Raw genomic sequence first — 27,703 nt, forward strand, 5'->3', positions numbered from 1 at the left:
TTAATATTTTTCATCAATGTTTTTTTCTTAGGAAAATCTCAAAAAATTCAAATAAATATTATCCAAATCAACCGACATTTTCGACTCGCATCGTGCAAGTAGGTTTAGTACTTCATATTTTAGTACACATCGTTATGGTTTGACGTTTCACCGAACATTACATTTGTAGTGGTAGATATTAATCCATTTTGGCTCGGCATAAAATCTCCGTCTCTAGTGCGTTTTAGTGATAATTTTCAGAAATATCGCCAAAAAATTGTAGAAAACTACAATTTTCTGTACATAATCCAATTAATTGATGTGCTTAAATAAATTGGATTTGTATTTTACACAACAATAATGGCCGATTTCCTTGATTCCGAAGCATCTGAAAGCGATGTAAGTTCATGCATTTCATAATGCACAAATATTATTGGGAAAATATTAGGTTTTCTGATATTTTGCACTTTGGAACAAAGTGTCCAATACAAAGTTCATGTTTACCGTTATTGATTCCAACAGAAATAATCAAGTTCAAACAAATGATTGCCATAATATTTGTTTGATAAACGTTGGTTTTTTTGTGTGTCGAGCCTATGTGCTATGTGACCTTAGTCAACAAACCGCTACGCAATGATAATTACGAAATTATAAAAAAGTGATCTGATAATTGTATACAAATCAATCATTGCATTGAAATGGTTCAGCAACAATTCTCAGAACTTATAAAAGTATGGAATTTTGTATGATGTTGTAATTCAATACAATGAATGTTCATATGTAAGTAGTACATATTTGATGGTAATTGGCAGACAAGTCAATGCCGATGCACGACGACATCTATGATTCGGAGCAAACATTACAAATGTCTTGATGTATTTTTCGCGCGTATTTTCGAACGAACTTTTTAAAGCATTGAAACATTTATTTTTAATATGATTTTTGTTTAATTTTCCATTTTATTTTGATGTAGAACTCAGAAAATGAGGATTTGGAGCCACATGAGCGTAGGAAGCTCAAAAAGATCAAAGCAATGTCGGATAGTGAGGAAGATGATGATGGTGACGAAGATGGAGGCGTATTAGATGTATGTATATTGCCAATTTTTAAGGAGAATTCACACCGTTCCGTTCGGATAAAAATAATTGGTTTTTTCGTTTGTATAGGATTTGATCGATGACAATCCAATTGAAGAAGATAGCGATGCTGCCAATTCAGACGGATCCAGACGTCAAAAACGCAGAAGTCGAAGTGACGATGAGTTAGATGATCGATTGGAAGACGATGACTACGATTTGCTCGAAGAAAATTTGGGGGTTAAAGTTCAACGAAGAGTAAGGCTTAACATTTTCATTAATTTTTTTGCTCGATTAACATATGAGATTTCGTATCATTCAAAATGTTTTTTTCAAAAAATTTCAAATTCATTTTGTGTTTCTAGAAACGGTTTAAGCGTTTGAAGCGAATGCAAATCGAAGATAGTGATGGCGAAGAAGAAGAAGACAGTGGAATGGATCGTGAAAAGATCGCCAATCAACTGTTTGACGGTGACGACGTAAGTTTCATATTAATTTTTAGCAGATTCACCGCAATTTTAATGCTGACTATTATATTAATTTTGTTTATGTTTTTTATTACATGTACTAAATCTTGTGCTTGTCTTTCGATTCCTTATATTCCAATTTTTGGCCAAAAATTTGCATTTAAAATACAAAAAAAAATTCTTCAAAATTTTTTTCGCATCACTTTCATGCTTTCACACTACAAAATTAAACATAAAAAAAATCAGGATGAAATTATAGAGGTAAAATTTACTATGATTCGGAATTCTTTTCAAAGTGTGTGACCTTTTTTTGGTTTGACAATTTAATCAATTCCCGCTGTTGTTTAAGGGGATTTGTTTGTGATTTTTTTTTAGAAAATCATATAATTATAGTAGTTTTTTTTACAAGATATGTGTACAATTCATGTCGATCAGTTCGATCCAAAGTTGTTAATGTCGCATTTCATTAGTAATGTGGATCAAAGTAGTTGCATGGAATCCATTGCATAAATATCAAACTAAGTTTTTTCTAACCAAAAACAGGACGATGAAGGTAGACGATCCGTTCAAGATCATCAACGCATGGAAGCTGAATACGATGAAGAGATTGAAGATGAAGAATCAGATGCCGATGATTTTATTGTTGACGATGATGGACAACCAATCACACAGAAAAAGAAAAAGGTACACGCATTTTCATGTGAAAAATTCAATATGTCGATTAATCTGATGTTTTTTGACACATTTCTGCAATCATTTTAGGCCCGTCGTATTTTCAGCGATGTCAATTTGCAAGAAGGTCAAGATATTTTCGGTGTTGACTTCGATTATGATGAATTTGAAAAATATGGCGAAGATTATGAATCTGAATCGGAAGCCGAAGACGATTATGAAGATGAGGGGGTGGATGGTGAACGTGAAAAACGGCCAAAGAAAACGACTAAAAAGAAAACCACCAAGAAATCCATTTTCGAAATTTACGAACCAAGTGAATTGAAACGCGGCCATTTTACCGATGTTGACAATGAGGTAATTACATTGATGAAATCAAATATTTTGTGTGATCTTAATTAACAATGGCATTGTTTGCAATAGATTCGAAAAACCGATATACCTGAGCGAATTCAATTGCGTGATATTCCAATAACGGCTGTTCCCGAGAATTCGGTCGAATTGGAAGAGGAGGCTGAATGGATTTACAAACAGGCCTTTACACGGTCAACGGTGTCAGATCGTACCGGTACGGGTGAAGAATGGTTGGAAAAAAATAAACCACCAAGTTCTATTGCCAAAATAAAGCAAGCATTGGATTTCATGCGTAATCAACAGCTTGAAGTTCCATTCATTGCATTCTATCGAAAAGAATATGTACGGCCTGAACTCGACATTAACGATTTATGGACTGTCTATAAATACGATTCAAAATGGTGTCAATTGCATACGCGTAAAAGAAATTTGGCGTTGTTATTTGAAAAGATGCGAAATTATCAGCTGGATAAATTGATGAACAATCCAGATAATGCGATTCCAGACGATGTTCGACTGATTAAAGACGATGACATTGATCGCTTGAACGCGGTACAAACGCCAGAAGAATTGAAAGACGTCCATGCACACTTTTTGCTCCATTATGCACATGAAATACCTGAAATGCAACAGTCATGGCGTAAAAAAGAGAAAGAAAAGCGTAAATTAGAGCGTTTGGAAGCACGACGAAAGCAACTTGATATGTTGGAAGAAGGTGCCGAACCACCGGAAGAAATACCAGATGAGGACGATGACGACGATCAAGTTGAAGACACGTTGAAAGCGGCTCGTGATTCTGGTCCATATTCAATGTGTCGCAAAGCTGGTATTTTGGGCTTTGCAAAACGTTTCGGTTTAACACCCGAACAATTTGCCGAGAATTTACGCGATAACTATCAGCGTCACGATGTCGAACAAGAAGCACTCGCACCGCACGAAGTGGCCAATGAATATGTAAGCAAACGATTTCAAACCATCGATGAAATTTTGCATGCGGTTAAATTCGCTGTGGCTCGTCAAATCTCACGTGAACCAATGCTGCGGAAAAGTGTACGTGAAGTATACTATGAACGGGCTAAAATCTCTGTAAATCCAACGAAACAAGGCCAAAAGGAGGTTGATGAAAATCATGCGGTGTATGCAATGAAATATTTGAAGAATAAACCAGTACGGGATTTGACCGGCGATCAATTTTTGAAATTGTGTATGGCCGAAGATGATAAATTGATAACAATCACAATATCTGAAGTGATTGAAGGCAACACATCGTCTTCGTATTTGGAAGAGGTGAAGCAATTCTATCAACGTGATGAATTCTCGAAAAACGTTCAAGAATGGAATGCATTGCGCGCAAGTTGTGTGGAAGAAGCCATCACCAAAATGGTATTGCCCGACTTGAGGAAAGAGTTGAAATCGATTTTATTGGCCGAATCAAAGGAGTATGTTCTATTGTCGTGTGCACATAAATTGAGCGAATGGATTAAACCGGCACCGTACAGTGTAAGCTTTCCAGATGAAGACGACGACGATTGGGACACAACAAAAGGTGTTCGTGTAATGAGCGTTGCATTCGATGACGATCCATCGCAGGCTGCATTCACCGTATTGATTAATACCGATGGTGAAGTGACTGATTACTTACGTTTACCAAAATTCACGTACAGACGTGGAAAATTTACGCCCGATGATAAAGATGCACCAGACACAGAAGCGCTTGTGAATTTTGTACGCACTAAAAAGCCACATGTGATTGTAGTCGGTGGTGAATCAATGCGAGCAACAAAAGTACAACGTGATTTAGAGGAACTTGTTGGCTACTTAATGGAAAACAGCGATGAACCGTTTCCAAAAATTCCCGTTGAAATCATTAACAATGATCTTGCAAAAGTGTATGCCAATTCAAAGAAAGGCAGCACTGACTTCCGTGAATATCCAATCATTTTACGACAAGCAATTTCGGTGGCACGACGCCTACAAGATCCACTCATTGAATATTCACAATTGTGCACGACCGACGAGGAAATTTTATGCTTACGCTATAACACACTGCAAGATCAATTGCTAAAAGAAGACTTATTGGATGCAATCAATTTAGAATTTGTCAATCGCACCAATGAAGTTGGTGTCGATATCAATTTAGCCGTACAAAATTCGTTAACCATGAATTTGGTGCAGTTTATTTGCGGTTTGGGTCCGCGTAAAGGTCAAGCATTGTTAAAAATTCTCAAGCAAACAAATCAACGATTGGAAAATCGAACACAATTAGTTACCCATTGTCACATGGGCCCAAAAGTATTTATCAATTGTTCGGGCTTTATAAAAATCGACACAAATTCATTGGGTGACAGCACCGAAACCTATGTGGAAGTATTGGACGGTTCAAGAGTGCATCCGGAAACATATGAATGGGCACGAAAAATGGCTGTCGATGCTTTGGAATACGATGATGACGAAGCGAATCCGGCCGGTGCTTTGGAAGAAATTCTTGAATCGCCGGAACGACTGAAAGACTTAGATTTGGATGCGTTTGCTGTTGAACTTGAACGTCAAGGTTTTGGCAATAAAAGCATCACTCTATATGATATTAGAAATGAACTGAATTCACGCTATAAAGATCTTCGTCCAGCTTATAAACCGCTTAGTCGTGAAGAACTATTTGAAGTGCTGACAAAAGAGAATCGTAACACATTCTATGTGGGTAAATTGGTGTTGGCCAAAGTGATTGGGATTGTGCATCGAAAACCGCAAGGTGATCAACTCGATAATGCTGATCCAGAGAAAAATGTTGAAACCGGTCTGTGGCAGTGTCCGTTCTGTATGAAGAATGATTTTCCCGAATTGAACGATGTGTGGAACCATTTTGATGCCAGCGAATGTCCGGGCAAGGCGACAGGCATTCGAATTGTACTGGAAAATGGTGTGACCGGTTTTATACATTTAAAACAAATGTCTGACAAACATGTAACGCACCCTGAAGAACGTGTTCATATTGGACAAGCAATTCATTGTAGGATCATTAAAATTGATTATGAACGGTTTAGTGTTGATTGTTCGTCGAAAAGTTCGGATTTATTGGATCGCAACAACGAATGGCGACCGAAAAAAGACAATTACTATGATCACGATCAAGAAGAAAAAGAAATGCGTAAAGAGGATGAAAGTAAGAAACAAACTGCACGTCAACAGTACACCAAACGTATCATAGTACATCCGGCATTCCACAATAAATCGTATGCAGAAGCGGTTAAAATAATGGCAACTATGGATCAAGGTGAAGTCATCATTCGACCATCAAGTAAAGGTTCCGACCATTTGACGGTAACATGGAAGGTGGCCAATGATATTTATCAGCACATTGATGTCCGTGAAGAGGGCAAAGAAAATGTGTTCAGTCTGGGTTCATCACTTTGGATTGGCAACGATGAATTTGAAGATTTGGATGAAATTATTGCGCGTCATGTAACACCAATGGCACAATATGCACGAGATTTGCTCGGCTATAAGTACTATCGTGATGCAGCCGGCGGTATGAAAGACAAAATGGAAGAAATGCTGAAGGAGGAAAAGAAGAAAAATCCAAATAAAATCCATTACTTCCTATCAGCATCGAAAAATTATCCCGGAAAATTCCTTCTGTCCTATTTACCGCGCGGTAAAATTCGTCATGAATATGTATCAGTAACGCCAGACGGTTTTCGTTTCCGTCAACAAGCATTCGAATCATTAAATTCATTGCTCAAATGGTTTAAAGAGCACTTTAAAGATCCAATTCCAACGGCAACACCAACACCAACCATTACGCCACGCGGTTCAGTCGCAAGCAGTACACGCAGTTCGTTTCCAACACCGAATATCTCACAAACCAGCTACGCCAGTGAAGCAATCAATAAAGTTGCACGTAATTTACCATCGCATATGTTACATTCCCTGAGTCAAGTAGCGAACAAAACGCCACACTATCCACATACACCTGGTGCTTATGGTAGCCAATCATCGTATGTAAATACTCCATATACACCGAGCGGTCAAACACCGTTCATGACACCGTATCAAACGCCACATCATGCGGTACAAACACCACGATATGGTGCCCAATCAACACCAAGCGCTGTATTTGCACATCCAAAACCGCCTGCACAAAATCGGCCTAGATCGAATCAGTATCAGGGAAATCATTCACAAAATCAACAATGGGCATCGGGAAATCGGTCACGCAACTCACATCGTGCATCACCACATGTGCCTAGTCCACGAAATCGATACACACCAACACAAAGTTCGCACAGCCGACCACATCATCAAAGTCAATCATCGTATTCAAAACCGAGCGCAAGCAACGGTACTGCCGGCGACGACGATTGGGACGATGATGATTGGGATGCACCAACACAACGGGCTACACCAAAGTAAGTTTTCATTTTCTGAATTTAAGATCGGTTTCATTAAACAGATTTTTTTTTTTCATAGACAAAGCAACAAACCAACATCGTCGTATCAAGCTGATGCTGAAGACGATTGGGATGATGCAGTGGCCAGTTGGGGCAAACAAGTTTCATCGTAAGTTTCAAAAAAAGCATTTTTTTAGCCAAATAACTTCACTGAAATGACAAAAATACGTTTTTTCCTTACTTTTTGTAGAAAATCAAATACACCTCGCTACGATGACAAGGGCAAACAAACACCACAATATCAATCTGGCAAAAGTCCACGTTCAGTGCGAAGTACACCGCGTACAGATACTTCACCACGTTCAATGACTCTCGGTGACGCAACACCATTGTATGATGAGAATATTTAAACTGCTTCCTTAACAAACACAGCTGCAGCAAAGAAAAAACCTCATTATCTAAAATAAGGTTATTCTATTATGAAATCAACCAATCGTTAATTCCAATTTGCTAAATTTGCTTTATGTATACCGTTGAAAAAAAAAGAGAGAGGCAAAAGCAACCACAAAACAAACCTAATTGATTGACTAATGAATATTTTCTTATTTCGGTAATAAAATTAAACGAATTAAAGTTCTATGGATTTTAATAAATTATGTCTTTTCTTTCGAACTTTTTCAAAATTGATGTTTTTACCATTCGTTTTATAATTTAAATTCTTACCGTTGTCAGTTTTCTTTGATTTAAAGTTCATTTGTATTTCTTATTTCAATTGTTAGCGAATCATTTTCCATGACTGAATTTAAGTGGAAATTTGAATTTACATAAATTATTTTGATTAATTAAAAACAAATACCCAAAACCCGAATAACATTGTATGATGTATATCCTGAAAAGCTATTTGATCTATAACAATAAAGTATATCATTTATAGAAAATGAAAATATGCCATGCAATTTTATGTCATTTCAATTGACTTTTTTCACAGTCTGTTCTAGTTATTTTGCGTTGGCATTCGGCCAAACCATGTACCATTGTAATTTATTTGAAAACGTAAATGTAAATAAGAGAGAGAGCGAGGCACATGATTATCGATACAATTGCCGCATACCAGCATTTTGTAAACTAGTTTGACATCAATAGATTTTGATAAAAATCGATGTTGCAGCTTATTTATGTTTTTAGTTTTAATGAATTTGTTGGCATTTTGCTTGAATGAAAGTCCTGTATGCCAGTGTACGGCAAGTGCTTTAGAGTATTTTCTACATGTTTTCATATTTTCCTTTTTTATTCAAAACACTGGAAAACATACCATATGTTCCACATGATATATTTTGACAGACAGTTTTGGGCCAGTGTCGTACAAAGTATATGAACATTTATCATCACTGGAAAATGTTAAACTATTTTGTTTACCTGACAAAAGTTTGTGTGCCAAACAAAAATAGAATTTTTCTTTGGTACAATTCGAAAGCAATAAAGACAAAGAATATAGGAAAAAAGTTTATAAACAAACTCAAGGCCTACCTTTTTAAAAAAGAAAACTGTTTTCATTACGAAGAGAGAGAGAGAGAGAGAGTCGATAAAAAGCTACCTGAAAAGTTTCAAACCACTATATAAAAATAAAACCACGAAAATATTTTTTAATATCCAAATAAATACTTTTTAATAGATTTTTTTTTCCACTTTTTTTGTTTTTAAATATAAAATGACATAATTTAAGAAACTAACGTTACGGCATGTCACGAGTGTTTTTTATTGAGTTTACCTAATTTGAATTCAATTGAAGTATTCTTGCTTTGTTCATTTTTTTCTCTTTTAAATCCGTTCTTAAATTATAGATTATCAATTAATTTCGAGTTTTTTTCAATGTTTTTTTTTGTTTTTTATATACGTATCGTCATTTTTTTTCTCTACTGCTTAACTTATCAAATGGAATTACTTCTTATGCTTATATCGTACGTTGTTTTTCTTAATTAATTTAATTATTACGCGTGTGTCACATTCATCAACTAAATTAAATTAAGCTTATACTCTAAACAAAACTACGTTCAATGTATTACGGCTACGTCTTTTTTTTGTTTGTTGTTGTTTTAACTTTCATTTCAGATCAGTAGATACTAGATACTTGCTTCATACTTTTATATTTATACAGACTAATCAGACCTAGAAGCTACATTTAAAATGCGTGTAATTTCCAATTGTGTTTTTTTTTCTTGTTTCATTTACGCGCTCGTTCAATCGTTCATTTTTTTTTTTTGCAATTTTTTTTTCTTTTAAATTAAACGTGTATGTTGTGTAATGTCCTGTAGTGAAACACATTCTTAATAAGTGTTTTATCTTCGTTTCGCCGATGCAATCATTTGACGCAACATTGGCTCGGGTGTGCAGACTTTGGGATCACACTTCATTTGGCCATCACCACCGCATCTAATTTATTCGAAAATGAATGAAATGGAAAATAAATCAAGATGAGTGAATTTGTTACTTTCTTTAAAAAGAATTTGCGAACAAAGCGGAGGAAGAAGAAGAAATGTAGTAATTGAATTGTACTTACATGCAATCGATGCATGGTCCGCTGGCGGTTGTAACACGTTCGCCAATTTTGTATGTAATTCCTTGAATTTGGCAACCGCTTCGTGTGACTTTGCCACTGTTTCGTTGGAAATGTGACAGATATGGTGGTAAAGTGGTTGTTGTTGTGGTCGTTGTATTCAAAACGAGACCCATTGAAACCGGGCACTCGTATCGTGGACAACAGAATCCTTGGATTGGTTCTTCGTGACATCCATTGATTGGTGGCGGGCATGATTGTTGCAAGCATATAATATCGCTACGGAAACAGAAGCAAAAATCGCATGGATCGTCTCTTGGAATTTGTTGAGCCGATACATATAATTTGCCGCCATAACGGCATGTACCCGGACCGAATACGGTTGGTTCTTCTTCATCGGTGTATTCTTCTGGATATTCTGATGGCACATTTCCTCCATATCCGCCTTCAAATGATGGTGGAAACGATGGTTGTGAACCAACTCCGGATCCCATATCATGCGTCGACTCTGTAATCTCATTTTGAGTATTCTTAATCGTTGTACTATCACTAATTCGTTCTGTATGGCTACTTGTAAATAGAATTGATGGCAATGTTGTTGTATCAAAGCTTTCGGCAAGTTTCGTCGTAATCTCATTCAATGTTGGTTCGCGAATCAATGGAATTTTATTCGCTGATTCAGGCGGTGTGGCATACACATTTGATTGCTGTTCAATGCTGCCCGTTTTATTTTCGGCTGCAACTGATTCGGTTGTTTGATAATCATGTTCGACCGATGGTGCTGATGAACTATCTGCATCGACTCGATTGAAAATCGATGGTTCACTTGATGATGGTTCTTGTTCAGCTGCTTGAGCGACTGTTGTTACTTCTGGCTCTTGTGGGAATACAATTGGACTCAATGTTTGTATCAAATCAACCACACTCTTAATCGTTGTTTGATCCAAAAGCGATGGTTGTGTTGATGATTGCTCTTCGCTTTCATCTTTTTGGCTGGCACTACTGCTTTCAGCGCTCTGTGATGACTCTTCAACAGCAGGAAATTCATCGTGAGCAATCAATGGTTTGGATGGTTCACTGGTTGCAATGGCCTCTTGTTCGTATGTGGTGGTCTCTGATACACCTGTTTGGCTACTACTGCCTTCAACTGGAACCGGTGATACAATGCCTTCAGTTGATGATTGCTGTTGTTCGATTGACTCATCCTTTTGAGTTGTGACCTCACCTTCGCTCTTCGAATCAGTGACCACTTCTTGCTCTTGTTGTTGCTGTTGTTGTGGTGTCGTATGCTCTTCCATCAAAATTGGTGCACCAGTGCTGGATTGTTCTTGTGAATCGTCTTCAGGTTTATGCTCGTCTTGAGATGGGGTAATTGGAGCCAATGGAACCATTGGTTTTTCATCTTTCGATTGTTCAGTTGTTCCTTCGGCCGGAATTTCTTGATTTTGTTGAGTTGATTGTTGTACTCCTTCGGTTGTGGCATCATTTTCGACTGGAATGGCTGGTTGTTCTGGAGCAATACCTTCTGCGCTCGGTTGAGATTCTATCTTTTCATCATGTTCCATTGGAGCTGAAGTACTTTGTGGTTGCTCTTGTGGTTGTTGTGGTGTTAATGATTCTTGCGTTTGTTGTTCCGTCAATTCGGGTGTTTGTGAGTATTCGGTTGTTTGTTGTTGAATCTCTGGCTCTTGTGACAATTCAATTTCTTGAGTTGGTTTCTGCTCTTCTTTGGATCTAAAACGATAAAACAAATAATTCTGTTACAAGAACGGTTTTCACGAAGTCAATCATTTCCGTTAACATTTATTTATGACACAATAAAAAACGCTATATTTGTTAAAAGAATCCGCACTTTTAGGAAGTTCAGAAAGAAGTAGAGTTTCGAGTTTGACGTTGAGCGAATTATACGCTACTCAAGTCAGTATAGCTATTCAGAGTTTAAAACGTCATTTCAAAAGAAATCCGGTAGTTGTGCCGTTTTGTTTTTACATACTTAAATTTATGTATCCACTTAAAAATCCATGCAATAAATAATAGCCCAATAACACTTACTTGTCCAATTCTGATTGTGATTCGGTTTGTGCAGGCGTTTCAGGTTGTTCTTGTTTTTGTGTGCTGATTTCTTCAGCGCCGCTCTCAGTTGATGCACCTTGTGAAATGCTTTCGTCATGAATCTTATTCAAAAGTGTTGTCACATCGATGATATTTTCTTCGGTGGTTGCCATTTGAATGTGATGAATTGGTTGTTGTTGTTCTTCTTCTGTTTTTTCGTCTTCTTTTGGAGCTTCTTCACTAACTGCATTTTCTGCGGTTGGTTGTTGTGTTTTTTCTGCATTCTCAACGGTTTCCTCTTCACCAATTCGATTCACACTTTCTTCTGGAGTAACAACACTTGGAGCCGATGTTGTAGCGGCTGGTTCTTGTTTGATAGCTTCTGTGGTAACTGATGATTCAAGTTCCGGTTTTGATTGTGCATCATCATCGGTAATATGCATTTGATTTCCAGCTTCAAGTTCTGGTCTTGCGACTGATGCATCCGTTGGCATATGTTCGTCTTGTTTCATGTCAGTGCCTTCGCTTGGTTTGTCGGGCATCACACTGAATGTTGTTTGTTCACTTTGTTCAACTCCAGCACTTGAGGAATGTTCCATGTGTTCTTTTTCAGTGGCAGCTGGTGGAATGTGTTGATCTTCAAGGAATGTGTCATCGAATGATGGTGGTTGTTCTTCGCTTACTTTGCCAGCCGTGGTTGCTTCTGATTCACTGGACGCTTCAGTTGATGGCTCCAATTCAGCTTGTGATTTTGATTCCGTTGAGAGTTTCATGTCAACATCATGTGGTTCTGTTGAGGTTTCTTTTTCTGGAGCTGATGTTACAATTTCCAAGTCCTCTTGTTTCGATGGTACAATCTTTTCGGTGACAATTTCGAGATCTTCTTGTTTCGATGGGAATACGTATGTTGTTGTGGCTTCGGCTTGTTTTTCAGTTGTAACCTTTTCATCAGAAACAAGTGGTTCTTCAGTGTGCTGTTCATCTTGCGATGGTGCGATTGCTGGTTGTTCTTCGGATACTGGTTGCTCAGGAGCTGGACTATCAGTTGCAATTGATTCTTCAATACCTTCGGATGACGTCAATTCTGGTTGCTTCTGTTCAAATTGTTCTTCCGGTTGTTTTTGTTCTGGAACTTCAGATTGTTGAACCGGTTCAGTGGAACTTGCTGCTTCATCTTGTGATTTTCCAACAGTTGTTGGTTCAACTAAATCAAAATCTTGTTTATCCTCTTCACTGACCACGTCGCCTTCCTTGAATTGATTCATGTCGATGCCACCCAAATCCAATTTTGACGTTGCCAATGTCGTCGATTCCTCTTGACCTTGTTCAGTACTTGATGGTTGTTCCTGTTTGGCGTCAGTGCTTGCCATTTCGGGTTTCTCAGATGGACTTTCTTGACCAAGAATGTGTGCATCTTCTGATGAGATTTGACCGTCAGTGACTGGTTCAACTTTGTTATCAGCACTTTCTGGTTGCGCTTCATTTGCCGTTTGTTCCGATTCAGTGGTTGGTGCAGGGAGATCATCTTCAGTTTTGTGCTCTTCTGGAATATTTTCACTTGAAATTTCATTGATTTCTGGCAATCTATCGATTGATTCACTTGGCACTGGAGCACCTGTAGTCGGTACTACTGATTCTTCTTCGCCCTTCTCTTGTGATTCATCCGATAATTTTGGATCCGAAGCCTGTGTAGTTTGTGGCAAACTTTCATCTTCACTTGGTTTTTGTTCGCTTTCAGATGCAGGTGGTTTTTCCGTCGTTACTTGTTCGTCTTCGATCTTTTCGGCTGGTTCAGGTTGTTTTTCAATTTCGGCATGTTGAACAATGTGACCGTCGGTGGTTGAATCTGGAATTAAATTTTCTTCTTCGGCCTGATTTTCACTGCTGGACACTTCATCTGCCAATTTATTAGGTTGATCTGCAATTGTTGTGGCCTCAATTGGTTGTTCGTCCATTCTTTGTTGTTCAGTTGACGATGGTTCTTCAGGCAATTTGACACCTTCTTCAGTTACACTAACCTCGTCAGCACCTTGAATTTCTGGCTGTGTTGTTTGTGGTTCGTCTTCAGCTTTCTGTGGTTCAGTTGAAATGTCAGCTTCTACCTTTTGACCTGATGGCTCTTCAGTTGAAATCTTTTCAGGTTGTGATTCTGGTTGAGATTCTGATAGTGATTCGGTAGATGTATCACTGTCTTTGTGTGATTCAGTTGAGATTTCCTCTTCAGTTGGTCCTTTTTGACTCAATGGTGTTTCCGTTGTACCGATCTCTTCTGGTTTTTGTTCGTCATGTTCTGTTGGTTGCGATTCTTGTGACTGTGGTTCAGTTGAACTATCTTTTTCCTTTTGATCTTCAGTTGAAACGTCAGCATCTTGTTGTACTTTTTGTGTTGTTGGAGACAATTCATCACTTTGCTCTGATTGAGCTTGAGTTGTTACATCCAATGCGCTTTCTTTTGCTGCATCTACGCCTTCATCGTGTAATTTGTCAGGTTGTGATTGTGCATCTTCTGGCATTTCTTCAGCTGCCTTATCGGTAGTTGGTTGCATAATTTCCGGTTGTTCGTCAATTTTTTGCTCTTGTTCTTCTTGTTGTTTCAATGTTGTACTTTCTGCTTCCGATTTCGAAGGTTCAGAGGCGATTTCTTCTTTAGCCGGTGGTTCAGTCTTAGCTGGTTCGGTTCCAAATTTCTCCTCCAATTCACTTGGCATTTCTTGTTCTACCTTTGCCGGTGAGCTCTCAGTTTCTGGTGCATTTGTTTCCTTTTCAACTACTGAAGCACCGATAGTAGTTGCCTCTGGTTTCATTTCATAAGTATCATCCAATTTACTTGAAATTGGTGCCACTGCAGCTGCCGATTGAGGTGTTGTATCGTCAAGTTTGCTGTCAATGGCATTTGTTTGTTCTTCTTCTTCGACTGATTGAGCTGCAGTTGTACCCTCAACTTGTGGTGATTGTTGTTCATCACGATGAATCACTTGATTTTCGGCCGATTGTGTTGATGGTGCGCCAGTGTTAAATTCCATGCTTTCACAATGATAGCTTGGACAACACAAACCGTCTTCATGCAAAACTTTACAATTCTCAGCATTTGGTGGCATTGGAGCGCATTTCACTTTTTCACAACGAACAATGCTATTATGACACAAACACGATTCGTCGCAAACATTTCTCGGTGGAACGCTTGTATTATTTGCATAGCTAATGCCATTGTCCAAGCAATCGCCTTCACCTGGAATTACATTCGATAAAAATTCATCATCTTCATGTGGTTTATGTGCTGGTTCTTCAACTGGACCCAATGTGGTGGCCAATTCAACAATGGATTTGATGGTTGTGTACAAATTGCTCAAAATTCCCTCATTTTCAGTGTCATCTTTGGAGGCCTGCTGTGGTTGACCGGCCATCGGTAAGACGGTGGTGATTTTTTCATCGCCTGACGATCCAGATTCGGCTAAAATGGTTGTAGCTGAACTGTCGTCCAATTTATTCAATAAAGTTGTACTCTCTTCACCTTCAATGCGATCATTGATTGTGTCCGGTTGTTGTACCGCGGTGAAATTGCCTCGTGATGGTTTAACGGTCATATGATCATAATCTTTGTCATGAATTTCATTTTCAGATTCATCAATTCCATGCGATGTAGTCTCAACACTGGATGGCTCTGTTGGAATGGCACCCTTTTCAAAATGTTCCGATGATGAAACGACGACTGCTTCTTGAGTTGTGGTCAAAACCGGTTCAGCAGCATCGTCCTTGTATCCCAAAGTTGTTGTGGCCGCCGATGATTCATCCAATTGATCTGACACAGTTGTCGATTGTAAATCACTTTCGCATTCATAAACTTGTGGACAACATTCGCCTGGGCCAGGTGTACGAGCCGAACAATTTTTGCCATGCATTTCAAGTGGTTTACATTCTTGAACCGCACACACAATGTCGCCTCGCATACAGTAGCAATGTTCACATGCTTGTTCCGTATCAATGTTCTCGCCATCGATATATCGGAGGCCATTGTGATAACAGTCATTCGATGGAACTGGTGCACTGGTCGTTGTAATGACAAAACCTTGTGACGGTGCTTCCGTTGTCGTTTGATCTTCAAGCATTAATGGTAAATCATCATCGCGAGCTACAGTTTGCAATTGATACAAAGAAAAATAAACACAAATTCGATATAAGAAAACACAAAGAAACAAAATGGGATGAGATGGAAACAAATTTGATTGCTTTCCGTGTGCAATTAACACAATATAATAAAAAAAAAGAAAATCAGGATTCATTAAAAACGCATTTAATAATTTACCGCAATCGTAACGAACTGGACAGCAGACGCCTTTATTGTAAATTGGTCGGCAACCATCAACGTGCAATGTACATTCTTGCATTACACAAGACGTCATATTCCGTATACAATAGCACAGTTCACATGGTTTCTTTGGATTTCCAGGAATCTATAAATTCATTTGGCAAGCAAACATCAAATAAAGAAGATAGATATGTTAATGAATGATTATAAAAAATGAAATCCTTTGATTGTTCTGTTTTGTCTTTTCCGTTTTCAATCATTTCAATTCGACGAATTGTGCATTGTGGATAAAAGAATTGGCGTGTACCTGAGCTCCTTCTGGATAAAAATCGCCATCAATCGAACATCCGTGATTCTGGTGCGTTGCTAAATCAGTCGTCGATTGCGATGAACTATGGTCGAGTTCAACTGGCACTAAAAGTCGCAATCAGAGTAAAAATGAAACAAAAAGAAAGAAAAAAGATTTGTTGAGAAAACAAACGGAAAAACTTTTATTTAATCAGTTCGTTCAAGCGAACGCAATTAAAAATGCACACGCTGATTTGTTGGGTGTGTGTGTGAGTGCATTTGTTGCAATGACTATGTGTCTTATTTTTTCTCTCCCTTTCTCTTCCACCAAGATGGGAGATCACAACAAAAAAATCTCTTTATTATATTTGTTGCGCCTATTTTGCGCGTGTATCATTGCGTGTATATTTACCTTCTGGGCACGTAATAATTGGACAGCATTGATCTTCGCGTTTTTCAATCGTACAATCTTGGCCAATCGGCTTTGTAAACGGGCATACCTTCAGGTAGCACATTAGCATTTTATTATGGCATGTACAATTTAAACATGGTTCATTTGTTAGGATACGATCGCCTTCGCTATAATGATTATAGTTGTAATAGCAATCGGCCGATGTTGCTAAATCTGAAAAGGAGATGAGAAGAAAATTATATACGAATTAAAAGGAAAAAAACAGCAACGAAAACATTGAAAACAAATATAAAATCGATATAAATAAACTGATGAAATTTAAATTGTTAAGGGAGCATTTTGTTGTTATATTGTTTGTGCGTGTGTTTTTTTTATAATTCTCGTGAATTGCACAATACGAATGAGGCGAGAGAAAAAAGGCTTTGGCATTAACGAATAAATAAATTAGAATCTTGAATATGTATATTTGTATGTGGTTGTGCGAGAGAGATCTGTAGGATTTTTTAAAAATCATAAATATCTTTATTATATGCCAACACGTCAAAAGAATCACCAAATGTCTGATTTGCTCTTTTGATAGTAATCCTCCTAAACGGATAAAAAAAGAAATATTTCATAATTTATGCATGTCTGTCATTTATTTCATTCACCCAATCGACATCGATAATAAATAATCACCATGAGAATTGATTGTAAATCGTTGAACTTGCCATTTTCCAATGCGAAAAAAGCGCACAATCTTCATTTAATTTTAAAATCCATTCGACATTTATGATTTTTAATCAACTGAAAATCGTCATCTCTCACTCACCCGCTTTTTTCCCATACAGTACAGATCAACAAGCTGAGTAATCTCAGCAGTGTAAAGTAAAGCTCACTTATTTTTTTCTCTCGCAATTTGCATTTTATAACATCAGATAAATCCCGTTAACCAAATTTAAAGTGGATATATATGAACATTTTCTGTTGAAATCATTCTAATGCAATATCTATCTATCTATCAGGCTGTTATCAAAACACATCATTAAACTTACCCGTATCGTTAGCAGCTACATGGATAATTAGAAATAAAGCAAGAATCGCTCCAATCTCAAGCCATCGCGTTCCACGTGGTATAAACGCTGTCATTGTGGACCTGTTCAATATCAAAAAAAGAAACCAAAAATGCATTTTAGTACTTTTACTACAGAACAAAATGTTACTTAAAAAAATTACTTTTCTTCGTTCTCGCAATTTCATTAAATCGAATTGTGGAATGAAATATAAAAATTGAGATCAGAAATCCAAAGAGATTAAGTGACGCGTGGAACGGGAATTGTAATAATTTGAATGAATGTGAAAGAAGCACAAGTTAAAATCGAGTGCCTAATTATATAGGTTGTTATGTTTTTCGCGTGCTGCAGTCAGTAATAAATTAAGGAAAATGTCAGAAACAGCAGCAGCAGTAGCGGTAGAGGCGGTAGTCACAACGGAACCTATATCAGTGTCACTTTATCAAAATTACGCTGAATACAGTTACAAGATGTGGCTCAATTTGCGTCTCTCAATCCGTCAAATTAGCCACATATGATTAAATACGGATGAAAGACACATTAGCAGCGCTTATATCAAAAACAACGATCACGCACACATTCGGTCTCGAATCATCTGCATAATTACATTACACCATACTTAATTGTCAATATTAAAGTGTAATATTCACATTTTCTCTTTTTGCTGTGCCCTTTTTTCGCTGTTCTTCACCGAAAAAACCAACACACTGCGAGATTTCTTGTTTGTCTTTTCTCTTTTTATTTCGCTTTTTCTGGCTCGGTCTCTGTCTGTCTGTCTATCTAAAAATCGAGCGCAAGAGAATTCAACCAAAATGTAGTAATGTACAACACTTCTGTTGCGCGTACGTGCTTACGGTATCATCAAATCGCTGTCATTGTTTAAATAACTCTTAGAGTCGTCCGACGTAGCTCTCTCTCTCTCTCTTGCTCTCTATCATCGTAATGCGTGCTTTTAAATTGATGAAATTAAAGAGAACTTTTACTGTTAAAATTATGATGTGTATGTCTATAGCGCGTGATTTTTTTTTATCTTGTCTTCTCGTAATCGGAATGAAAGGTGAAGTGGGAAAAGAGAGAGAGAGAGAAGGAGAGAATTTCATTGGAAATGTGCTTTATAACGGCGAGAAAGAAATCAGAACAGCATCTTGTCATGCATTAAAACGAAAAGTTCTTTTCGATTAGTTTGGTTTCTCGCAAATGGCATTCTGTTTCAATTTTATTTCTTGGGAAATAAAACGCGGCTCATCGATTGAGGTTTTATTTCAATTAAAATCACTTCGTGATATTCATAATTCGGTGGACGAAGATCGCGGAATCGAAACAATACACCATTAACATTAAAATGAATCCGTTCAATTTTTCGTTATAACCATTAACACATGGCTTGTTATTCAATGCACTGTATGTGTCACGTTACACATTTTATAAATGGATTTTTTTCAGCCACATCATACAGAAATCACATTCTATTTACTCGATGTGTCTCTGACAATGGATGCGTGTGCGTGTATGAGTGCTGACCACATATGAATAAAAATGATATAGTAAAAAAAGCAATGATGATGGATAAACAACAATGTATGATATTCTAAAACAAAAATCTTATTATTTTTCATAAGAGAAGAAAAAAAAATAGCACATTCGACTAAATTACACGCTTTATTGCTGGTAATAATATTAATCCAGTTCTTGCTTGGCTCCATATTAAAAATTCTTTACAATTCAGCATCATCATTTCACTTCACATTTTCTAATGGAAAGAAGTGTGGCCCGAACTCGTTTCACTGTGTAAATAATCACCGAAAGAATTCGTTGACTCGTTTTCGATGGAAAAAGTCCAAATAGAATTGGAAACATACTATAAACAGCATATGTGATCAGCGTAAAAGCAGTTTCAATCAATTGGTAGGCAAATTGTCGAAAGACAGAGAGAGCACAGGCAAAAAAAAAGAACAGCAGCTGAAGCGAGAATGCGGTTATGCGTACGACTTTTTTTCTTTCTTTCTAATGCATACTTGAATCCAATTCAATTCCAGTATATCGTTGTTGTGGTCGCTGCGCACTCGATTTACATCAGTGACCGGTTCGCGCATATTTCTATGCTTGCCTAAATACGCTAGGTAGCATAGATATGCCAAGCATAGCCGCAAACGCAACCGACGCATCGCCGTTCACTCTATATGAACAATGCACATGTTCGTTTATGCAGACGACCGTGCGCATACAATATAGCTCGAATCGAATGGCGACGGGTGCGTTGCGGCTTGCGTCTCCGCTATGCTTAGCATAGCTATCAGGCATAGAAATATGCGCGAACCGGTCACTGATTTACATACGTTTTCATATTTGGTCGCAATGAGAGTTGTTTATTTGCTACTGCAAGTGAAAGATGATGATATATAGTATGTACAAAGACCCTTGAGAAAGATTTTAAAACAAGTTCTATTTCAGAATTCCTTTCTTTTTTTTACGCGTTCTTGTCACTGCTGCCGTCGTTTCTTTGCTGCGGTTTGTTGTGTGTTCCACTCGAACTATTCATATATTTAATCTACTTATGATTGTCATTTGCTTACTGTGCCATCACACACTGGCCGATCCACATACCGTTTATTTTTTGTTGTTGATGAAATCGTAGTGATGGCGCTTCGACAACAACAACAACCATATCAACATGAAAAAAGTGTTCCATCGAAACAAGAAGACATTGAAATGTCGGTCACAAAAAAACGAGTCGCACTGTTTGGTCATTGAAGAGAAAGAGAGAGAAAAGTGTCAAACGGTGCCTGTCGCTCTCGTTTTATTGTTTGTCTAGGCCGCACTTTGGTGGGTGAACATTAATGAAAGTATTCAAATACGAACAAATTGGAGCGCACAATGAATAAGACTTTACCGACTCAAAGAGTCGCAAAATTTTATTGAATATGGATTAGAGAGAAAACAAACGGTATTTTATTGCGAAATAGAGAACAACGAGAAGAATGCCAATAAACCATATCCATTGTTAAAACTAAATTGTTCACACCCTTCCATTCATGATTTTCATTTGTGCTCTGTCTGTGGATTTTAGGATTTTTTGACACTATACTTTGTAATAAAAACTAATCCATTCATTTCGTTCACCGAGGATTTATTATTAATTCAGGTCTATTGTTTGATATCCAACGCCAATGACCATTTATTCAGTTCTATCGAGAACAATGCGTGTTTTCGCTTTTAATTGAATGCAATTTCATTTTGCGAGCACACTGATTGCATCGAGAATGTTTTTTTTTTCGTGTGTGTTTGCGGTCAAACGAATAGTTTGTGTTCATTCAACAAAGCACAAAAACCCAATTTTTGCGTTTTAATTTACATTTCTATGTTGGCTTTTGATGTCACTTGTCATAAACGTTGTACAAGCCGAAATTCACAATGAAAACATAATTCTGTTGTTGAAACAATGAATGAAAATTTGTTTGCATTTTGGCGTATTCAATGTTGAATTTACGTGTAATATTGAGTGTGTTGCATGTTGAGTTGTTCGTGTTCCGTTGTTTAAATATGTTAGCAAAAAGTCAATCACGTTTCGTCTGGTGAAAATGTAAACAGACTTATGTTAAGGAATAGTCAAAACATCAACAGCCCCCGGAGTATTTTTTTTTTGTGTGCAATGCTGAATGTGTGTTTGACATCGTGAATGGCATATAAGTGTGGGTGGATTTATATTTGGTTTGCGGGTCGACTTAGCTAATAGGCTTTATGTTTGCATTTGATGCTAAACAAAATTGCGATTTTCTTGATATTTATCAATTTATCATGGCCACATCATCAATGTAGCAATTGCACGCCCTTCTTTATGATGAATTGTCTTCGTTTAATGTGCACACAAAGCACATCCAAATCAATTGCCATCAAATGCGTTTCTCCCTCATCGCAATCCATGAATAGTCGAACGTAATTGCAAATATCCACCCGAAAATTACATCTCAAACGCCCCAGATTTAAGTATCAAATCGATTGCATGCGAGAAAGATGAAGAAATCGAACGGCCGAGACACATATTTACACATTAATCGAAAATAGACTAGAATAGAGTCAGTACAGAGAAAAATGAAGAATAAAACAAACGAAAGACGATGAACAAATGAAGCGCAAACATTCGATGAATGAAAGAAGATTAGGTGTGTGTGAAATCGGATATTATGCGATATTGGTGGCGACGTATTGAGGTCGGATGTTGTGAGTGCGCGCATATTGCAATTTACAATTGTTTGACGTGCCGCTGCTGATTCATACACATCTCGAGTGTATCGTGGCTCTTTGGTGTAGGCAACATGTAAATAGGGTCGCATTCACCCCAATACCAAAATACCATTTAAAATGTGCACACTTAATTTGTTTGCATACATCGAAACCATTTTTCTCAATAAAAACACGCAAATAATAATAATAATAATAATATCAAAAATATTCGCCGTATAAATGTGATTCGTAAAATATATTTGTCGCCGGATATAAAACAAAACTAATTAAGTTTGTCCATAGAATTCGAATGGAGAATAGATGTGACAGAATATGCGTTGAACGCGTGTTTGTTTCGCATGGCACCATATCTATTCATAGACATTGATCTCACTCTTTAAAACCCATTTCGCTTGTGGTACGTTCATTCAATGATTGGCACTGCCAATTTCGCAGTTTATAAAAATCGATTCTAACTCGTTTAGAAATTCATTCTAATTCGTTTCGATGTGTCCATTCAATAAAATTCTCAAGAGTGTGTAAAAAAAATGATGGTGAAAACAAGCCCGATAATGCTGAGATTTAAACAGTTATGTTCGCTTTTGCCATTTATATCGCGTGCATGGTTGCCGCATCTCGTTTACAATTAATTTATTTTTGGTGTCATATCACCGATTCTATTGCATTTTCCTCTCTCTCTCTCTCTATCTTTCTCTCTTGCACTTCTCTAAATCACTATCATTCTATCAACACGACACATTTTCGCGACGATATTTATACTCTATCGATTGCCATTTATTATAAATTACGTGTGATGTACCGATCAAATGTGCATGTGTGTGTGTGTGCATTTAAAAAAAATCGTCATCAATGGCAATTTGTGTAATTATTGAATGAATGAAAGAAAAATAATAAAAATAGATTATATTCATGCGTTCATAAATTTAATTCATCGGCTCAAAGTTCCCTTGAGCCGGGAACGTACAGTGTACGTGGCAATGCAATCAAGACCAATACTCTCTCTCACCAATGAATTCATAATAAAATTGATGCGATACATAGAAAATGCATTTTCCACAATCACTCATACATAATAAAAACTTATGGCCGATTGCAGAGCACGGCCAGACCCAAGCCAATATTGCAGAGAGTAAAACTAATAATAGATCGATAATAAATTACAAATCGCGTTATAAATTATGGTTCGCGCATCAGCATTCGATTGATGCGTACGACGCGATTCTGCAATGTGTTTATGTACATGTGTTTTTGTGCAATTTCAAGAGCAAGAGTTGATCGTAACATAAACATGATGTTAATCACGACTTAAGCAAATCTATATGACAAAACTTGCCAACATCGAACACGGAGAGAGAAAGAGAGAGAGAGAAATAAAAAAGAGCCACATGAAAAAGTAGCATGGTAATAAGCGCTTAGTCTCGCTTCGTGAGGAGCGAAAACGATCGAAATGAGTGTATGAATGAATTACATCGAAATGAACACGAAAAAAATGACGAACTAAAGAAGGAAAAACATCATATACCTAGCGCACGGGAAAACCAGTAATGATGCGCTTAACGCACAACCAGAGAATTCTATGCAGCATATTTTTTATGGTTTTTACGAAACGTATGACTGGAAAGCACATCATAGTCATAGTCATAACAATAACAATAATGCAAAAGAAATATCATAAAATTAAATTAATCAACATTTGGCGTTCAGCGGAGATTCTTCCGCTTGAGTGTTATGTTTTCTTCAATATCATCAGACACACACTGGGCTCACTCAGCAGTGTGTGCATCTTGATTTGCGATATCTTTTCAGGCATTTTCTCTTCAATTTTGTGAGTATGTGACATTGAAATTGGTTTTCATCACCACAAAAATGTGAATTTATGCAAATGCCAATAGAACATTATCCCGTTTTATTTTTATCTTCTTCTCTTCTTCGTGTACAATTCTTATCTACCGGTTATCGTTATAAAATCATATATGCAAAACGTTCTATATTTCAACATAATCTTTTTCTTTTCAACATATGTTCGCTTAGGTCAGTATACGGTTGCTCAATTTAAATTAATTTCGATGAAATGAACGTGGTCGTTGTCTTTAAAAAATTCATTTAAACGCGAGGCTGTTGTGCGAATTCAGAGCATTTTATGGCGTCACGTGGACTATTTATATATAGACACATAAATAGGTAGGTCACTTGTTCGGATACTGATCGTTCGATTGAAATTCCAAACTCATCTTTGCGTACTCTGGTTTATCCAAGAGCATCACCTCCAACGGCAGCTATAAAATTGAATCAACAACACACACACCGAACAGAGAACAAAAAAGAAACGGAACTTGAATAGAAATAATAGAAACAAAACTCATCAAATTAAACACGATTGAAAACAACAATCTAATGAGAACAAGCAACACTACCAAGTGCAGAGGGAGAGAGAAAAACACACACTCCGTCAATGAACTGGGAAGAGAGCAAACTGAGAGCAAGTAAAAAAAGGAGAGAGAGAGAAAGAGAGACGTTGGTGGGCATATATACTATAAATCGCGCATAGCATGTTAGTAGCCAAAGAATGTTGACCGTTTTTTCTCAATAATTGTGAAGCAGTCGTAATTTTTGGATTGTAAGCTATAAAAACCGTTTGAGGAATCTGTTATTTCCAGCAAATTACTCAATGGAATCGAGTTTAGCTCTTGAGTGTACATAGCAGAATAAAAATTGTAGAGGAAACGATGATGAGAGATGAGCGGCGACTCTTCTCATCGCATATTATGCTGCCGTATAGGCTCTGGCTTTGAATTTTAAACATGTATATTCACTTAAACACTTAATAATTACGACAATAAGAGTTCACAAATGAACTTCCACATATTATTCTGCCTAATAACATTCGAACGCGCAATCAACATTTCTGGAATCATCATACTTATTGATATGATGTGTACGATTAATGCTGAGATCGATTTTTGAACGAATGAAGAAAAAAACCACCGAATCACCATACATAATCGTTTTGCTGACCAAAAAAAATATTATTAATTCATCAATTCAAAGAAAGAAAAAATCGATGGTCGGAAATTGCAATTAAGTGTTGTTGTTTTCCATTTGTTCGTTTAATATTCGACATATCATTTTTCCAAATCAATCATACGTTTTCCACTTCCCAATCGATTTTATTCCGATGAATATTCAGAACTAATTTGCTTTTAACCTTCTATTTATAGACTGAAATCATTATTCATTTGACTAAAAACGGTAAAATACAAATGACAACGGGGAAAAAAATAGAAAGTTGAAATGATAAAATCCTAAAGATTCTCTCATGTGAAGCGTTCCCAAGCCTTCTAGAATATCAAACTCAACGACGTCGAATGGCTCAATTCCGGAATGGCTTCATTTAGAATAACCTCGTACGATAGGTATACATTAGCTGCAAGATAATTTCTAAATGGATTTGCGATAACTTAATTACTATCTCTATCGTGAATCTAGGCATCATGAGCAAGTAAAGTGTGAAAAAAACTGGATGCAGTCACTGAAAACTACGGCAAATGGTAATGCGTAGTATAGAGTTGACTCTAACGTCAATCAGCATATACACGTATAAAGGAAGAAGACATTATTAACTCGACCGAAAATTTAATGCCCATAAAACGCGAAGTAAGTCGTATGCTACATCAACAATTTACCCGAATGTGTTAAAATAGTGTGATGACAACAACGCAAAAAAAAAATGAAGCGACAGATTTGCACGAGCTTATGCTAACGAATGACAAGATAGCGTTTTAATGATAGAGTTAAAAGAAGACTAAAAAAACACATACATCGAGAGTCAAAACTTATGTGGCAAAAAAGTGGCTTGCAAATTGTGGCTGCAAGATAATACGCTAACGATGTTTTTTTTTGTGGCAGAAAAATGTAGCCGCTAAATATGTGCGGTGGCAACATATGTTGAAGTTCATGTTTCATTCGTTAGAAAAGTAACAAAACCAACAAATTTGGAAAGACTCTTCAACTAGTTAAGCTGTTGGTTTTTATTCTCTCTCTTTTTTCGCTCTCGCTCAACTTTTTCTTATTAAACAAAAAGAAAATACCCGAAAAAGAAGAAGAATTATATGGTTTTGTATTTTAAAGTCAATTCCACAAATTTGAAATCCGAATGATTTCAAAGAAGACCTCTAAAAATCAGACCATACAAGGGATTACGCGCTGCGAAACAACAAAAAACGGTGTGTGGTTGGCAAATTTATTACTCATAAGCGAATGAACTGTAGAAGAATAAAAGTCGTTCACATTTCATAATGAGAAAAAGCTACAACAACCTAAAACACCGAATTTCGTTGATATTTTTATACACACAGAGACCGATTGGTGTGGCGGCTATCATCTTTCTCTAATCGATATGTATCCGTGTGTAGCGATTGTTTGTGATCGATACATTTGAAAAAAAAAATCGACAACGACGGAGAAGAAGATGAGTTCGTTCGCGAGACAAAGACGTAGATTTTTGAAATGAATTTGTTATTTTTTTTCTCGGGTGTATGACGACGTGATTGGCCGTGGATTGTTGGACATGAAAAGAGATTTGGATTCGATTAGGTTTCGTGTTCTCTTTATATGTATAAAGTATCGATTAAGAAAGAATGAAATTGATCGTGTTCTCAATTTCGCATGGTTTTTGTTTGGTTGAAGCAATCATGTTTATTAGCACGATATTTGATTTTTTCGACTTCATCCAATAATAAAAAAAAGCCGTAAAATTAAAACGAAATCCATAATAATAAGCACCAAGCACTAGGCCCTTTGGGCATACATAATATAGTGATTCTAGTTACATTTATTTAAGTTAATGTAAATTTGTCAAAATCAAAAGAAGAAATGAAATGTTGTCTAAACAAGCAGCCAGCCTTTGATGCAACGTGTGAACGTTCATACATATATATTTTGCCTGAAGTAATATCACAATGTAACGGGCATCTCTATGCCAAATTGCCAATGTATAACCTTGAGTAACCTGGCCTGTCAGCTTTGCTGAACTTCCTTCTGAACGTGCACACCACATGAAAAGCAAAATGCAAAAACGTTAGATGCGTTTTACTATTTTTCCCTATCGTAAATGCATCTGATTATGAGACATAAAATTGCGTTTTCTTAACGAATGAAATCACATGTTGATGCCATTGATATATTGGAATGTATGCTGTTTGTGGTCGTTGTCAAACAGGCACGGTTCATCATTGCATTTATCATTCACTTAGGTGAGTGTTCGAGTGAGCGATTGTGTGTGTATGTTATGTTGTAAGCCGATTTAATATCTTTTAAACAAGCTGCACAATGTACACACAAACTTGCAATCATTTACAGCATAAAAATATACTGAAAATTGCACTGTATCCAGTTCTATTTTTATTCTACAATCAACTCACCGTTAACAGAAAATAGAAACGAAAGAAGAAGAAGAAAAAAAAGAAAAGAACAAAAGGCAAATCCAAGAAATCCAATGCAATTGGCAACAGCAATAACAACAACCAGCCACGATTGGAAGGCACACGCGAAATACAGCCGAGCAGAAGAAGACAAACAATATGCATGCAATGAAAATAGTAATGTAATAGCAATATATGCGCTCGATGATGTTAATGATAATGACAATCATGGATGTTAAGACTGTTGGTGCTGCTGCTGCTGTTGCTCATGCCATTGCCACTGCCCGTGTGTAGTTGCAGCCAGGCAATTGGCGAACAAGCTGGCAAAATATTAAGTTTCTAATATTAACATTTGTCTCACTCGTAACGTATGTAACCAACCGCACGAATGTTAGCATCACGCAAGATTTATAGTTACTCAGAATGGCAGCAACAAATAGA

At 37.0% G+C, this 27,703-nt stretch overlaps 2 protein-coding genes across 3 annotated transcripts in view; one reads left to right on the top strand and one right to left on the bottom strand.

The window, feature by feature from the left end:
• The first annotated feature begins 176 nt into the window (after positions 1-176).
• Positions 177-7,589, top strand: LOC116343677 (transcription elongation factor SPT6). 2 transcript variants are annotated; one of them, XM_031771882.1, is made up of 10 exons: positions 177-378; positions 953-1,066; positions 1,146-1,313; positions 1,421-1,534; positions 1,769-1,783; positions 2,066-2,206; positions 2,285-2,551; positions 2,618-6,954; positions 7,016-7,105; positions 7,187-7,589. In XM_031771882.1, exons 1-10 carry the CDS (start codon positions 340-342, stop codon positions 7,344-7,346), a joined length of 5,445 nt encoding a protein of 1,814 aa, XP_031627742.1. In that variant the 5' UTR covers positions 177-339; the 3' UTR covers positions 7,347-7,589. The 2 variants fall into 2 exon arrangements, with proteins under 2 accessions (XP_031627742.1, XP_031627743.1); XM_031771883.1 differs by lacking the exon at positions 1,769-1,783.
• A 1,553-nt stretch (positions 7,590-9,142) lies between these two features.
• LOC116343575 (mucin-17) overlaps positions 9,143-27,703 on the bottom strand; it is a 35,238-nt gene continuing 16,677 nt past the window's right edge. Inside the window, exons 2-8 of the mRNA XM_031771726.1 lie at positions 17,583-17,683; positions 16,549-16,761; positions 16,156-16,262; positions 15,846-15,993; positions 11,543-15,671; positions 9,494-11,224; positions 9,143-9,366 (exon numbers count right to left, since the gene is read on the bottom strand). Of these exons, the coding sequence (XP_031627586.1) occupies positions 9,273-9,366; positions 9,494-11,224; positions 11,543-15,671; positions 15,846-15,993; positions 16,156-16,262; positions 16,549-16,761; positions 17,583-17,676 (6,516 nt within the window). The 5' untranslated portion in view covers positions 17,677-17,683 and the 3' untranslated portion in view covers positions 9,143-9,272. The remainder of the gene's footprint in view (positions 9,367-9,493; positions 11,225-11,542; positions 15,672-15,845; positions 15,994-16,155; positions 16,263-16,548; positions 16,762-17,582; positions 17,684-27,703) is intronic.

The sequence above is a fragment of the Contarinia nasturtii genome, unplaced genomic scaffold (assembly GCF_009176525.2).
Source record: "Contarinia nasturtii isolate CC-2019 unplaced genomic scaffold, AAFC_CNas_1.1 Cnas_scaffold_1037, whole genome shotgun sequence".
NCBI classification, from domain to species: domain Eukaryota; kingdom Metazoa; phylum Arthropoda; class Insecta; order Diptera; family Cecidomyiidae; genus Contarinia; species Contarinia nasturtii.

What these genes read in the sequence shown, in the direction of transcription:
- LOC116343677 (XM_031771882.1), top strand. Translation starts at nt 340, where the DNA reads ATGGCCGATTTCCTTGATTCCGAAGCATCTGAAAGCGAT. An exon ending in GGGTTAAAGTTCAACGAAGA is followed by an intron (nt 1,314 to 1,420) that starts GTAAGGCTTAAC and finishes TTGTGTTTCTAG; the next exon opens with AAACGGTTTAAGCGTTTGAA. An exon ending in ACACAACGGGCTACACCAAA is followed by an intron (nt 6,955 to 7,015) that starts GTAAGTTTTCAT and finishes TTTTTTTCATAG; the next exon opens with ACAAAGCAACAAACCAACAT.